Below are 16,510 nucleotides of genomic sequence, written 5' to 3'. Positions count from 1 at the left end.
CTCTGCTATGTACATGAGTTGGTACAGGCGTATCTCCATATTACGCCTAACGAACACCACATTTGCGCAGCCAGGATCACATTACCATCCGACATCTACGTTACTGGTACGTCTTCTTTCAACACTCATAACATATAGTAATATTTTTATGTGAATCTTTTAACAATATAATGATAACAAACAGGCTGAGCGCATCCGATCGGTGCTCATACAATGCAATGACACGATTCAAGGGGCCGCTACATCACCAGTTGATGTGGGATATCGGCTATGTTCTCAGACCCTAGACTCCATCAACACGTCATTGACCGATGCATTGAGTCAGGCGAGTTATGAGTACCTTATACCGACTCCACCCGTCATTGGCGAGGTAGATGACACATTCCACACTCCTTCTCCACGGAGTTCAGCCCACCGAGGTAGCTCTTCCGAAGGATCCAGTTCTCGGTCCACAAGAGGTCGCCAGCGTTCATCTACTCGAGGTCGGTCTTCCAGATCGCCATCGACATCCAGTACTATGTCCCCATTCGTTCCTCCAGCTTCCATCACCACTCCTCCTCCACATCCATCGCCTCCGCAAAGGATCATCACATATCAGCATGCTAGTCAACGACGAGCTCCTACTCTTAATGTCATTGCGGAGGTTGACGAGTTCACACCATCATCATCCACTGGTGCGCAAAACAAAAGGGGCCGGGGGTTGTAGTTTAACAAACTTTGTACATTCTTATATGATTTGAACTTCTTGTATGACTTTCCATGATTGTAATATATCTTCGCATTATTTTCATGATTAATTTTTTCAAATCAAGCTGGTTCGTAATTGATTATTATGGAATAGATGGTATTGAACTAGTTTAATGCAGGTTGCGTTCACTATTTAGGGGAAATGAAAGAAAAAAAAATTGTTGCAGGCCACAAGCAAACCGCCACATGAAGTGGCGGTTTACCAGGGACCAAACCGCCACTTGAGATGGCGGTTTGCCTTGACCAAACCACCACTTAAGATGGCGGTTTGCCTTGACCAAACCGCCACTTCATGTGGCATTTTAGCACTTAAGGGAAACCGCCATCTCAAGTGGCGGTTTTCTTTGAAAAATTAAAAAAAAAATTATTTTTCCACGTGGACGGTATTGTGGGAAATACTTTCCCACATAGTGCAAAGTGGGAATTATTTTTTTTTAGCAATATTAAGGGAAATGATTCGAAATATGGGTTAGATGTTTTTATATTTTTTCCCTCTCAAATAATTTACCCACTTACTTAAAAAAAAAAATTATGATTTCATTTCCGTCTTGCTCTCTTCTTCTTCCTTAACCTCCTTCCCAATAAAAAAAAGATAAGATAAAGACCACCTCTACCAGTCACCAGCTACAGCCGCCAGTCGCCGACCACCAAAAGCCGCCACCACCAACAGGCTGCTACGCGCCTCTCCTCCCCTCTTCCCCATTTTTGTGAGCTTCTTCCTTCCTTTGCATGTTAGGGTTTTAATTTCATTGAAAATACGAGTTATGATGTTAAATTATGCTACAACTATTGAATCTTGATAAAAATTAGTAGGGATTAGTTTTAGAAGTGTGAATTGAACATGAATAAGTTAGGGTTTGGATTGGGATTGATAATTTTAAAGCTGTAATTCGTAAAAATCCTAAACTTAAAAGATGTAGATCGCAATTAAATCTTTTCTAATATTCAAAGTATATAAATTAAATGAGGATTTTTTTTTAATCTTTTTAACCATTTCTAACAAACTTTTAACAAACTTTTGACTAATTTAACTACCATTTTTAAAAATGTTAAACCTTAATGCTACAATGTAAAAAAATTTTATAAAAATACTATCTTTGGCATTTCCATCTTCCCTCCTCCAACACCGCCACCATCTCTCCACCCTCCCCATTCACTCTCCTCAACCATCTATAAAAAGAACGATCCCGGTTAAAGAGAGATAACAGCGTGCCGTCTTCATGTTAACAAAGATTAAAAACACTACAAGCATTATGGCATGTGTACAAGAACTTGTCACAACGAAGAATTAGCTTCATTAAAAAGGCAAAGGGTATATATAATTTGACACAAACAGAAAGCATGTACAAATGCCTAGATCAGATCAACAAGACTGCTACTTCTATATATATCGACCATAATTTTCGTTGCCCAATTGTTTCTTCTTCCTTCTCCAGGTCACCTTTTTTCATATATCCCGTCGAACAAACACTATCCACTAATACTATTTTATGATCAAAAGCAAATGCCTTTTATTTACATGCTACCCAGAAGATTTTCTGACCCACCTTCCTCCAGGTCGAGCCTTGCGCCTCATGCGCTGTCTCTTGTTCTTGGGTGTACTCATCGACTTGGGACGTACTTTTACTGCCGATTGCTCACCAGGGGCTGGTGATTTGCTGGGAGAAATAGGAACAGCGAGATGTTGAACATCCTCCACTTTCACTTCAGTTATCGACTGATGCTCTAAAGCATTCGACTCTTCCTTCGCTGATTGATTAGAGAGTAAAATTTCACTCCTAATCTACAAAAAGATATCAAACAGTCCGTTACACGAAAGTTGATCGATATGAACATAATTAACATTTATACCTATACAAGACTTCTAGTTTTATACTTTATCACTACTCACTATAAACTTAAATTTATTTATCAAGAATTTTGTGAATAATGTTAGAAAGTTGCCCCACATCAAGAGTCTTGCAATGAGTTTTATTAATCTAGATCGCATGCAAGAGTCACTACAAAATTCATTGTAAGACTATAGCATTGTCGACACGTTAGAAAAGGCAAAAAGAGAAAACTAACCTCGAGACCGAGACCCTTCTCCCCGATTCGTAGCTGTTCAGAAGTTCTAATCATGTGAGGAAGAGAGTTCACTTCCCCACGGCCAGAAACTACACGTTTAGGCGAGACTAAATTTTCACTATTCACTTTGGGCAAAATTGAACTTGGGCCAGAGCTCAAAAATGGTCCACGTAAACCTAACTTAGAGTTTGCAGATGTGAATCTTCCGGTATTTTCCGTGATCACTTCATCAATCCTCGCCTTCAACTCACGGACACGAATCTGAGTCATTTCAATGTACTGTAGAACCTTTTCAAAGGCATCGCTGTCCTTGAACTCAAGAAATATCCATTCTCCAATATCATCAAATTCACCAGAAGTCGTTACTGCAGGAGATATATCAGGAAAAGCCAAGCCATTAAGTAAAAATGAATGCATGTGCATGAGAATTTTGTAATATCAACACAAAAAATTATAAATAAAATCGGATATCAAATTTATTAAAGAAATAAAATACACTTCGGACTGGAGAACAAGCACTTTACATGAGAAAAAAAACAGGACTGTCTGCTCACATGTTACATTTTTCTACGGATGACGCTTGCGGAGAAATGATATGATATAAAAAAAGCACAAAAAGGTACAACAATAATTAGACAAACAAGACTGTTGAAAAATGATATGACGCTCAAGGAAAAATTTACATACAAAATTCCACAAAGCCGCAGATTCTAGTGCACATCACAAAGCCTATATAGTCTTCTCGCTAAGGGGTTGTTTGGTAAACGGAATGGAATAAAAATAAATAAGAAAGCGAAACAGAAATAATAACTGTTATTATTGTTTACTGTTTAGTATAAATGTTCAAATGGATTAATAAATTTTATTATTCCCAATTTTCTATCTTTATTGAACTATGCGCCATTTCTTCCATTGACAAGATCAAATTTAGGTATAAAACTTCAATCTTTACCGACTTAGCGGCAATTATTTTTTTACTACGGCTCAAAACTGCACTCAATTTCACTCAAATCACAACCTTTTCGTTTCTTATACTCTATATCATATTACAACCTTGAATAAAATCAAATACAATTCAATCAAATTGCAAAAACATATCAAGAAAACCTCAATTCAGGGATGAAATAGTTATCAAAAGAAGAGAGAAAGTGATGAAGAGAAGAAAAGAGGGTGGCAAGCAGGTAAAATTGGGAGAAGAGTGCAACATTCTCAGAGAAAGAGAAAGAACATAATCAAATCATTTTTTATTTATTCATATTTTGTAAATAGGAGGTATTGGTTTTGTTATCGGCGGGATGGGAGCAGAAACTAGGCATTGCAACGGGCCGGATAAGGTCGTGGTGGGGTTCTAGCCGAAACGGGCCGTGCTAGGCCTTGAAAAATAGGAAATGGGCTTTGAACGGGTTGGGCCCATTAAGCCCAATCCGGCCCCACCCGACTCGTTTATCTTATTTTCTCTAAATTTCTTGCACAAAGTCATATTATTAAATTTCATTACTTAACTCGGAAACAAAATTTCTTATTTGATGCTCCTTACATTAATGTCATATTATTAAATTTCATTAGTTCAAAAGCTGATACAATTTTAATGAATTGGCAGTTGATCAAAACTGATGAAATTAGTAAAGAAAATCAATTCCATAATTCCATAGAGGACTAGTAATTGTCAATATCAAATCAAATCCGATCAATATAAAAATTAAAGTACATTCATTGATATTAAAATTAACATTAAAAAATGTCAGAAATTAAAAGAAGGAAGAAGCATATTAATATTAAATAATGTACCAGTGACATTGAAGCAAACACGAGATGCTTTGGTGGTACTGAACATTTTCTCCAGCATTTTCAATTGTCATTTTTTCTCTTAAAATCGATTAAAACCTAGAAAATACCTTATTCTTCGAAATCAATTCAAAAAAAAATCAATCTGCAGAAAAAACCACGAATAGAAAGACAGAGGAATTTATACGACGGAGGGTGAAATTGGGGATTATGCCATTTTACAATTAGAAAATTGGAAGTCGTTTACCGGAATGGATTATGTAGGAAATTGGAAGTCATTTACTGGAGAAAACACCGCGAATATAAACTATATAATACAAGCAATAATTTTTAATATATTCCCGATTGGGATTGGGGTTTTTATAAACAGAGCCTGGATACTTCATTTTATTGGTCCAACCGAGCCAACCATAAATTATTCTCAGTGAGAATATTAACCTAAATCTCCCTAAAACTAAAAAACGGATCGAATTGCATTTCATGTCCAAATTTTGGATGATTTAATCAATCTTTCTTGGGAAAAATGGAGGATATCTCAATCGGGAGAGATAATGGGAAAATCCCATATGACCCAATATATCTAACAAGTCGCACTATATGTCAACCCAAGATGCATCTTCCTCTCTAGGACTTCGAAAGGGAACTTTTGGAACACCAATAGGCATTAAATGATATTCCTGCTCCTATGATGAATCAAAAATTAAGAGTGTACATTGGGGAAAATTTCTACTTCAAAGAGGATGATTTTTAAGTTTCAAAGTTGATGGACCGGCCTAATGCATAGGTCTAGTGTAAACTAAGTAATGATAATAGTTAACGTAAAGTAATGGTAATAGTTATCTAAGCAACAAACAAAAGCACTATAATGGTAACGTTTTATCTGTTTCCATTTAACTTCCTTCAAATCTCTGTGCCAAACGACCCCTAAATATTTTGCACATTTCATCTAATACTCATACTATCACAAAATAATTGATAAAACAATGTCAAAGCATTAATCCCAACAATATGGGCCAACTATGTTTTAAAAAAAGAAAGAAATGTGTTAGTAGCCTCAAAATCCTTTCAGAAAATGAGTTATGAGAACATAAGAAACATGCTAATTATTACAAAGAGCAAAGATTTTGGTCTCACCAGTATTGCTTGGGTTATCATCCAAATAAGCTGAGCCACCAGAAGTTCTCTTACTTGCTGCAGAAACAAATACCGCATGAGAATGGTCCCTCTTCGAAAATAATTCAACAAAATATTTTGGTTTATAATTGTATCACAATTTCAGCCAGAATGCATACCGGAATAATAGAGGTCACACCAATACTACCGAGAAACATAAAAAGCATGAAATATCCTAAGGGTCCTCAAAGCCTAGGCATCATGCGAATGTGCTAGCCTTTGGGTGTAAGGTTTAACGGGCCCTAAAATCTAAGAAAAATATAAACCCCCTAAAAAACATTGAAAAAACCTAAATGAAGAAAATTAAACATAGAGAACCTGAGAAAAAGAAAACGAAAAGAGAAAACATATGTCATGAGAGCATACATTGAAACTTCAAAGGAACAAATCCTAAAGAAAGCAAGAACTATTACTTGTTCTGCACAAAAATCTTAGATAAAAGATAAAGATAACAATATAGTTGTGCCCGCATAGGGCCCGATCCAATACGTGCCTTGTGTCTTCTTTCCCGTGTCTATGTCGACAATACAAGGTGCAACTGTTCTATTTCCAAGTACCGTTGGTTCCCACACCTTCAATGAGTATGTTAAAAATATCGATGTAACCCGATCACAGAGCAATTGAATATAGACACCCTGCCCCCACTTTCCAATTTTAAACCATACCCTTTGACATTAAGATAAGGTATTAAAGTCCCAATAAATAAACCAAATTAAAGTATTTACATAAATAAATAGCATACCAAAATATGAGAACAAGCTATGAGATGACGAATAGGCAGCGACGTCTACCATTTCTTCTACTCTTCTCCGTTTTTTCCTCTTAAAAACCCTTCTTGACCGGTTCTGGCAAACAAAAGGAGCTGACTTTATAGCAAGGTCTTCAGCGGCACAATTCTCTAACTCAAACTTCTTTCTTCTACCACATTCTGCTAGCTCCCGATCATATTTGGATTCTAGGTAGTCTAGTTTCCTCATCTGCAACTCTGCCCATTTACACCTCCACATAACAGGTTGTACATATTTTCTCCAATGAGATGTCACCTTCTTCCTGAGCATGCGGACCACAATTACAAAACAGTACGTGGGGCATACAGAGGAATACAGAATGAAAAACCTCATGTACAGAAAGTAAAAAATTGAAGAAGCAAGGGACTACAAGCACACCGGTAAGCATCATTACAATCGTACTTAGTGTTGGAATGTCAAAATATGAGGGAGCATGTAGCAGTAAGATCTTCCGGAGTTCCAAAAGTTCACAATACATACACAAAAACAAGAGAATTGCAATTATACGGCCATCCAAGCATCAGAGTATGAATTTGGGAGACATGTTAAATAATGGAACTTCAAAAACCAAGGATCAGTTCGGCACTTAAGGTTTCAAAACCACTTTCTAGCATCACTAATACTAACTAAAACTACAACACAAAATGAAGCATTGTGATGATTATATTTCTGCCAGAAGGCACAATCTTGCAAAAGTGTATTACTTATGTTGCTCTGTAATCTAGCACCTATCACCTTTGTTACATGGAACGACATTCGGTTTGAACGAGGAACGGGAACAGGAACGTGAACAACAAGCGCAACCTAGATTGACTGGGGAACGACTGGGTGTGAGATACATTATAAATATATTTGAAAACAAAATCAAACTAAAATGGATTTTGTTGTTTTAAGAAATTGATAGTGGAATTTTTTTGTTTCCTAGGTTTCATCTTTTTTTCCTCCTTTTTTCTCTAATTTGTAAATGAAGGCCAAAATACCTTTTAAAAAAGGTCTTCTACGCCGGGAAGTCATCTTGAGCGATTCAGATCGCATTTCGTGGTGATTGAAGACAAACGTTCTTGGATCGCATAACGTGGCTACATTCCACGTTCCATGTAACTATATTATCACTTCCCTAATGTTATAACCCGTAACGTCCTCCTAAGGAACTCAAGGCTCTCAAAAAGCTTTGGAATTGGATATGATGTGCAACACAAATGTAAAATTTATACCTCGGCCCCCTACTAGTTATAAAGGATCACACATTAAAACCCAAGTCCAACATGTCTACAATAAAGTAGGTGTAGATTCTGAATAGCAACTAACAATAAGCTATTATACAATTCACTATAACGGAAATTTCATAAAGCAATAACCAATTTAACAATGAAGAAATACACAGAAAAAGCCATTCACCTTACACAGTCTTGTTTACATACTCTCAATCTATGCTACTTGGACTCGGATACTAATGTCATATTGGTACGTGTCCAAGTGTCGGATTCGTCTAAATATTCAATTTAACGCCTAAAATAAATGTAAATGTCGTACAAATGTCCGAGCATTAAGGATCGGACACGAATGCGTGAGCAAACTGAAGAGTCCAAATAACATAGCTCTCAATAAAAGACTCAATAGACAATAACAGACTGAGAAAAGAGATAATAGGCACAAAATCATCAGAATATTTTTCCATTTACTCCAACTTGACTCGTTCAAACAAATAATTTTTCCATCAATCAGCGTACTCTTTCATGCTTATAACGATTATAAATCAATAACAAAAACATAATTAAAAATGTTAAAATAACAAAAATTAAAATGGAAATAAAAAATCAAGTTACCTGGTTTTGAATAAATCAAGTCTATCCAACTCTTTCAATGATCCATCACCATCCCTCAACCGAGACTCAACTTCCACATCACTAGCAGCTCCAGCAGTTCCAATCCCAGAATCTGTACACCCAAACGAGCTCGAATTTTCCGTTGCATCAAGAGATTCCCTATCCGCCATCATCTCCTCAACAACAACCCCATTCCCCACAACATCAACATCTACATCCTCATTTGGCCCCATAGTCATACCTTGATCGCAATCGACTTCCATATGAAAACTATTATCCTCATAATTACTAGCACATGTGATCATCAAATTCTCTTTGGGGTTTTTCTCTTCACATTTACTTGCACTAACATCCGATTTCTCTTCGTGTAATTTAACACTACTGGCATTCTCTTTGATACTAACCGGAGAAGATTCCATTATATTATTTAAATTTTGACTCATACCTACTTCAAGAACCATCATTCCAAATGCCCAATCATAAAGTTTCCATCCTTTCTACAAATACAGCTCATTCCAAACAATCAATTTCAAAGAATCCGTTGTTTAAACAACCAATCATGAAGCTTTTTGCAACTGCCCATCAATCAAAAACTTGCAAATTATTTACTATAGAACTCAACTTAATTAATTTTTCTCAACCAACATTGAGATGTTTCATGGGGTTAAGATGAAAGTTGCAAGCTTTTTGTTACACAAATGATGATTAAAGTTTCTGACCCAGATGAAAAAAAACCTAATTGAATAAAAATTTAACTATAAAAGAAGGGGATTGGACAAAAACCCAACAAAATTCAAACAAAGGCAACAGAAATTTCAATTGAAATTAGAAAAAATTACCCAATAACAAAGATAATCCAAAAACTTCATATAAAAACCAGAATCATAATAAGAAAGCAAAATTAATAAAGGAAGAAAGGCTGAAGGGAATTTTTTTTTTTTTTTTTTTGAAATTTTGAAGAGCGATACCTGGGTGAAAATTAAATGATGATTTGAACACTTCTAAGGGGACAAAAGAAAGCTGGGATTTCGGAGTGTTTGGTTGGAAGTGGAGAAGGTAAACACTTGAGGGGTAAGAGAGAGAATGGCAAGTAGCTTTGAAAACTTGACAGGCAAGGCTATAATGCTCAAATATGGATCTTATTTAACTTTTTGTTTTCTTGGACTTTTGTTTTAATTTTTATCGGCTGTTTTCTCGTTTCTTAAGAAAAATTATCATTTATCCGAAAAAAAAAATAAACTATCACAAATTATTAATTCTTAGTTTTCTAATATAGTTTCCACATAGAATGGTCACGAAAATAAATAGTTGTTTTAAATAATAAAATAGGAGTATTATTTTAAAAATATTAAAAGGTTATTGGAAAAAATATAGAAACTACAACTAACAAAAAAATATTTTTATTAAGTTTGTGAGAAACATGTAAGGACCAAAACGTTTATAAAAGATAAAAATATTAAAATAAGGATGAAAAAGATTATTTTTGTCCAAAGATAAAAATAGAAAAATTTTGTGTGAAAACAATAAATAAAACACCCAAAATAACAAATGAGAACTTTTTTAAGGAACGAAGGGAGTATATAATAAAGCGTTCGGTGATAAACTTCATACATAAGTTAAATAACTCAATTTAAATTAATTATGCAAATATAATTGTTTGCTTTGAGACTGTTTCTAAGATCATAATAGAATCTCATAAATTATACGTCCTCGATTTTAAATGTTCTCATAATGAATGTCCGCAAGAATTATAAAAAAAACTTTTTTTTATGGTGTATATATTAAATGATAGAATTAATGAAGAAAAGTGAAGATCATTAACATTAAAATAAAGTAAATAAAATTAGTGAAAAAAATAAAAATTACAATTATTAAAAAATATTTAAATAAATTAGTGAAAACATGTAGGGATTTTTTGAGACAGTCCCTATTTTAGCGGCTTAATTAATAGTAATTAATTAAGTTAATTTGAATACTAAATTTTTAAGTATGTTATTTTATTTAGACTCAGAATAATATTTTATTATTTAAGATATTAGTCCTATTAAATTAGAGATAAAAGTAAGTTATACGATGAAAATAGGGTAAAAAGTAAAGTGTCTTATGGTTAGACACATAAACGTATAAGGTGTCAAACCTTTAACAATATCAACTTACTCATCTTCCTTCATTTATTTTAAAATAAATATAGAAAACAAACCAGACTCAAAATTGAGCTCTCCTCCTCCCTTAAACCTCAACACCATTATCAATCATCACTACCTAGAGATGGCAATAGGTATTGTACCCGACACGGATCCGTGGATCCGTATCCGTTTTCACGGATTTGGGTCCTAAAAATATAGACCCGTCGGATCCGGTTCGAATTCAGATTCGTTTAAATTTTACGGGTCCGGATCCGGATCTGAGAAAAATACTTAGACCGGGACCCGGGGATCTGGAGGACCCGTTTTATTTAATTTTTTTTTTATATCAAAAATATGTTAAAATACCTCCCTCACAGTCACTGCCTCATCACGACACACCCTCATCAATTCAGTCATCACATACTCCTCCCTCACTGCCTCCCACTCCCAGTCGACAGACTCGAGTACTCGACACTGATGATATTGATGAAGAATCAGTGAGTTTGATTTTGAAGTTCTTTAATAATTTGAACCTCATGTAACTACCATTGACAATTACGAATTTGAAATATTGATATTTGATAGGTGGCAAAGCTTTAGAATCTGATGGAGCAAGATTATGAGATTGGGTAAGTTTTGATGTGTAGTGTAATTGATGAATGGCGTGATCATCTCTTAGATTAACCATGCTTATTATTGTTGCTAACTACTCATTATGAATGTTCCCGATCATGATTCAGATTGACCATTCGAGACAAAATTACTCCTCATGTTGTATCATGGTTTACTGGAGAGGCAACTCAGGGGGTTGAATTTGATGATATAAATGATGATGGGGATGATGAAGAAGAAGAAGATGACGATGATGAAGACGAAGACGATTCAAAAACACAAGTCAGACCCGTTTTGGACCCGGATCCTGATCTGGGTCTTGCAAAACTGGACCCGCGGATCTGGGTCTGGATCTGGATCCTGTTCTTGAAAACGGATCTGGATCCGGGTCCACTGGACCCGGTCCAGATCCGAGCCGTTTCCATCCCTATCACTACCACCATCGTGCCTCCACACGCGCCGCCACTGCTGCGCCACCTTTGCCGCCACTTCAGTCACCACCTTCTCACCTCTTTATTTTTGGTAAAGTTTCATGTCTTGCTATTGATATCGAAGTTAGGGTTTTATTAATTTGGGGTTTTTGAGTTGAATCTCAATTAGGCTTATAGAATCAAGTTAGGATTTCTGATTTGGGGAATAATTAGTGAATTGAAGTTCCATTGGGAGATAATGAAGTTGATCATTGAAGAGGTGATTCATCCATAGTTTTCAAAAAGCTTGTATATCAACTTTTAATGGAGATTTTCTCATAAAAGAGGTAAGACACAATTAGTAAAGCTTTTCAAGTTTAATTTTTTGTAATTGATTTATATAGAAAATTCATTTGATTATGACTATGATTTTGATTTAATATATTGTTTATTGTTGAAAATCTTATTTATTATGGTTTGAGTTTGTAATGACTAAGTTATTGTCAAGATTGTTGAGTTTAAACTTCAAGTTGAACTTGGGTGATTATGATCTTGTTTTTGGGTTATAGTTTGAGTATCAATTAGATTTATTTAGGTAATTTGATTATGATATCAAATTAGGTTTCTAGTATCAAATTGAGTTTCTTATCAAGTTTTGAGTTCTTGTTTAATGTTGATTAGTAATGGTTATTTGGGTTTAATTTTTACATTAATTGGGTAATTAATTCAAGTATTAAAGTTGGATTCATTTGGGTTCTCTTTGAGTTCTAATTCATGCGGTAGTATTTAATTAGTGGTTACAATTTGGGGTTTTAATTCATCTTCAAAGTTAAAAAAACAAAGTTCATTTATAGTCCTTAAAAATTCAGATTGTCCTCTCTGTTGTCGACTGTTTTCGAGCATCTTCTAGCCATTTCTGGGTTTTGGTGTTTGCATATGATTTGTAGAGCTCTGAGTCGCAGTCGCGTAGGCACTTGAATCACCCCCAAATGAGTTCTTATGTGAGAGTTATGACTAAAATACTAATAGGTTGTCATGAAAATCGAGAATAATCAATTATGAGATTAATCGTTCAAATTGAGATTTCAATTGGGTATTCCTTTAATTAAGTATTTAGGATTATTTTATGTTTCTTTATTGGGTAATTATGGATGGTATAGATTTGTTGAGTATTATTGACAGTGATGCAAAAAGGGGCTTGGATTATTATCTTTTGGAGTTAGAAGTTGATGCACACAAGGTGTTTGTTCAAATGCATCAATGAATTCTTTGATTTTCTAATATGATTTTTGGTTGAAGAATTTGCTCATAAAGATAACCTACAAACATCTAATATCATTTAAAGCTAATTTAAGTATTTTTATGTTCAATTGATGATGGAAAAATATTGGTTGTATTGCTTTGTTTATGTAATAATATTATTAGTATTGTAAAATGATTTTAATTTAAAATTAATCATGTTATAAAAATTCTATTTGATTAAAAAGTATATTAATATTTTATTTATTTAAAGAGATTACAAAAGTATGTTTTGTATGTTATTGACTTATAAAATGTGAGTCTTGAAATATCGTATTATGAAAATGAAGTATGGTTGTTGATTTCAAAGAAAATCAATTGAATTATTGTTTTGTTTTATATTGAAATATTCGACATTGAAAAATGTCCGTTTTTGGGAATTGGCAACGGATATTTATATCCGGATTATTGTGAAATCCTATAGCTTGATAATAGGTAATGGTTATTCGGATAGGTCTCTAGCCCCTAATCCCGTTTCGTTCTTGCAAGAGTCGTATTTTCGGTGATGCGATCACCAGGTGTGTTCAGGATTTAGATCAAGCCTACTTCCTTACGGTCCATATATTCCCACGTTTTTAAGTGTTGTTATATTATTGTTTTAATATGAGTTTTGAATAAATACGTTTGGTATATAAAGTTTTGTTTGTTTCGCAAATGAAATCATATGTTTTCATTTGCCGTATTGTTTCGCTATTGACTTGTAAATTAATAGTCGTATTTTGATTTTCGCTATTAACTTCTGAAGTTATAGTCGTGATTTAATTCGCTTTGAACTAAAGGTTCTTAGCTTTATTGATGTCGATACCAAACGATCTTTTAAAAGAGTTTGAGTTTTGATAATTTAATATTTTATCAGGAAAATAGGATTTCTTGGGGGAGCGCGTGCTACCCGACCAACTATTAAATAAAAAAAGTTCCTTAGAAGAATAACAAATGGAATAACTCAAAATAGAAAATGAGAAAAACTTCAACGAACGGAGGGAATATATGGCCAAAATCCAAGTGAAAAGCCCAGGCACTTGCCTATCCTTGTTAATTTTTAGTCGATATTATGCTCCAGATTGTGGAGCTTCACGGTTTTTTTATGTGATTTTCAAATGCCATCATTTCTTGCTCGATTAATAGATTTGAGTGTTCGAAGTGGCGTTGGAAAGAGTTCATCTTAATTATTCATTTTCCACTTGAGTTACTGAAAAAAATTTAAATGTAAAAAATATAGTATTTTAAAGATAACTATATCTCTTAGAGGATAAATCTGAAATTTAGCTTAACTTTTTACTTGCCCAATAACTCTTTAACATCAAGACTAATCGTGTTAAAAGGTCTAAGTTGATTCAAGTAATATGAGGAAATGGAAGAATTGTGTGACGATATAACTCAAGATCCTTCATAAAATGTGATACAGCTTTTTTACTGAGATAAAATTCAATTCTCAAGCGCGAAACCTCTCTAAACCCATTCAAATGAGCAAATAATTGGAACCTAAAATCTGTAGTATTTAGCATTTATCATTTGATGTTCCTTTCTATCTTTGAGGGTACATAATATTTTATTTATGTCGTTCTTTATAATTTCCCCATATTTGCAATGAAATTAACCTAACCCATTATTAATCCGGCCAAAATCAAACATTTGAAATTAACAAGTTTTTGTAATAAAAAATTTTAAAAACAAGCGATCCTTGTGACTATTTTCCGAAATAAATGTCTTCTTATTCGAGCCTCAGGTCGTGTTTGGCATTATAACAATAGAAATGAGAAAATCTTGTTAAAGTCAAGTAAAGTTTTGCTTCCTGTTGTTAACAATGAATAATATATATTATAGTTTTTTTAATTAAAAAGTCATAATTTTAAAAAGTAATTAAAAATATAAAAACTATTTATACACTCATTGTAAAACTGAATAAGACCTAATAAGAGGCTCAAAGAAAAAACACTTAATTTTTAAAATAGTTTTGAGGATGTTTTTTTAAATCTTTTTATTAAAACAAGCTCCTTTATTTCAACACAAATTGTTGTAAGAGACGGTCTCTATGAGATATCGTCTCTAATTGGGCTGGTCCGTTATATATTTTTGTGACAAACGAAAAATGTAGTGTAACTGCACGTTTACTCGGTAGGATTTTAGGATACCTCAAGTAGGCATTCAGGGTACGTCAAGTATGGTTTTACAGTATGTTAAGTTGTCAAATAGGTATTTTTAATCGTCTAATTCTTGTAAACCTTAAACACCTACTTGGTACATCTCAAAACAACTATTTGACACACGTTAAACAACTACTTGACATACCTCAAATACCTGCTTTAGATATCCAAACTCATACTTAACATACCTCAAAGACATACTTGACAACCTAAATACTTGGTATTTCCAAATTCCTACCTAGCATACCTCAAACACTTACTGGGTATACCGTAAACACCTAATTAGTATATCTCAAATACCTATTTGATATACCTCAAACACCTATTTGACAACTCCAAAATACCTACTTAGTATACCTAAAATATCTGCTTAGTATATCTCAAATTTCTACTTGATATAGATCAAACACTTACTTGACAACCCTAAATAGCTAAATTCTTACTTGGTATACCCTATATCCCCACCATAAAGATATTTTAAAAAATAATAAACTAACATTTTTTAATTAAATAGTTTTTATGAGCTGAGCCTCCTCCTGAAAGAGACATACTCTCATGAGAACTATTACTTACTCCCTTTTATTCTACCTATTAGGGATGCAGGCGGGGCGGGTCTAATAGGAGACCCGCCCTATCCCCGCCTCATCGGGGAGGGGATGGGTCCCGGTTTGATGGGTCATGGGGCGGGTACGGGTATAAAATTCATACCCACCGCGGGGATGGGGATGGGGATAGGTTTTAGGTGATACCCGCCCCATCCCCGCCCCGCCCCGCCCCGCCCCGCCTCAAGATACCCGCCTCAAAATATGTACAAATTTTGGAAAACCGGGTACCCGGTATCCGGTTTATATTTAAAAAAAAAATAATTTTCAAAACCCTAAATTTGGCCTTTTGGAGCCTAATTGGAGATTTGATAAGGATTATGAAAATCATAAGATGCATAATCTAAACAAACAGTAAAGAATTAGAAATGGGTGGATCCTGGAAGATAGATAGCTAATCAATTTTTTTTCATGAAGTAAGCTTCATCCAGTATCAAATTTTAAATTTTATTTTTGTTTTTTTTCATGTTTACTTTTTGTTTTACTTATTTGTTAACTAGTGTTTTATTTTTTTTGTTTAATGATAATTTAATTTAATTTAGTTTTAGCATGTTTTAATATTGTTCTGATTAGTGTATTTTTTTATTTTGTTGGTTATTTTATATTTAATTGTTATCTTAGTTTGGATGATTTTATATTTACTTTGGATGATTTTGAGTTGATGTTGAAATACTTTTGTTTTAGACATGTATATTTGTTTGACACTTTGGTTATGCGTTTGTTTGAGACAAGGATTGAATATAAATATGTGGCACAGATGGGTATTAAGCGGGGATTTAACGGGTAGTGGGGCGGGGAAAATGGGTATTACAAAGGGATGGATACCCAAATGGGTGGTGGGGCGGGGATGGTTTTAGATACAAACCCATCGGGGCGGGGACGGGGAAAAAAATTATACCCGCCGCGGGGATGGGGATGGGGATGGGGATTG

The 16,510-nt window shown here is 34.2% G+C and overlaps 1 protein-coding gene across 2 annotated transcripts; it reads right to left on the bottom strand.

Moving 5' to 3' along the window:
• Positions 1–2,019: 2,019 nt before the first annotated feature.
• LOC130809884 (uncharacterized) lies at positions 2,020–9,513 on the bottom strand. 2 transcript variants are annotated; one of them, XM_057675728.1, is made up of 6 exons: positions 9,355–9,513; positions 8,387–8,961; positions 6,515–6,822; positions 5,734–5,790; positions 2,815–3,179; positions 2,020–2,530 (listed from the first exon to the last, which is right to left on the bottom strand). In XM_057675728.1, the coding sequence occupies exons 2-6, from the start codon at positions 8,848–8,850 to the stop codon at positions 2,270–2,272; spliced, it is 1,455 nt and encodes a 484-aa protein (XP_057531711.1). In that variant the 5' UTR covers positions 8,851–8,961; positions 9,355–9,513; the 3' UTR covers positions 2,020–2,269. The 2 variants fall into 2 exon arrangements, with proteins under 2 accessions (XP_057531711.1, XP_057531710.1); XM_057675727.1 differs by having other exon boundaries at positions 8,387–9,513.
• Positions 9,514–16,510: the final 6,997 nt, after the last annotated feature.

Source organism: Amaranthus tricolor, chromosome 4 (genome assembly GCF_026212465.1).
Source record: "Amaranthus tricolor cultivar Red isolate AtriRed21 chromosome 4, ASM2621246v1, whole genome shotgun sequence".
Taxonomy (NCBI): domain Eukaryota; kingdom Viridiplantae; phylum Streptophyta; class Magnoliopsida; order Caryophyllales; family Amaranthaceae; genus Amaranthus; species Amaranthus tricolor.
Note: the sequence above shows the minus strand (reverse complement) of the source record. Positions and strands in the feature narration are given on the sequence as shown.

Excerpts from the sequence above, each read along its gene's own strand:
- LOC130809884 (XM_057675727.1), bottom strand. The coding sequence starts at position 8,850 with ATGATGGTTCTTGAAGTAGGTATGAGTCAAAATTTAAATAATATAATG. Across the intron at positions 6,823-8,386 it reads CTTGATTTATTCAAAACCAG|GAAGAAGGTGACATCTCATT; the intron begins GTAACTTGATTT and ends CCGCATGCTCAG. Across the intron at positions 5,791-6,514 it reads TAGCTTGTTCTCATATTTTG|CAAGTAAGAGAACTTCTGGT; the intron begins GTATGCTATTTA and ends TTGTTTCTGCAG.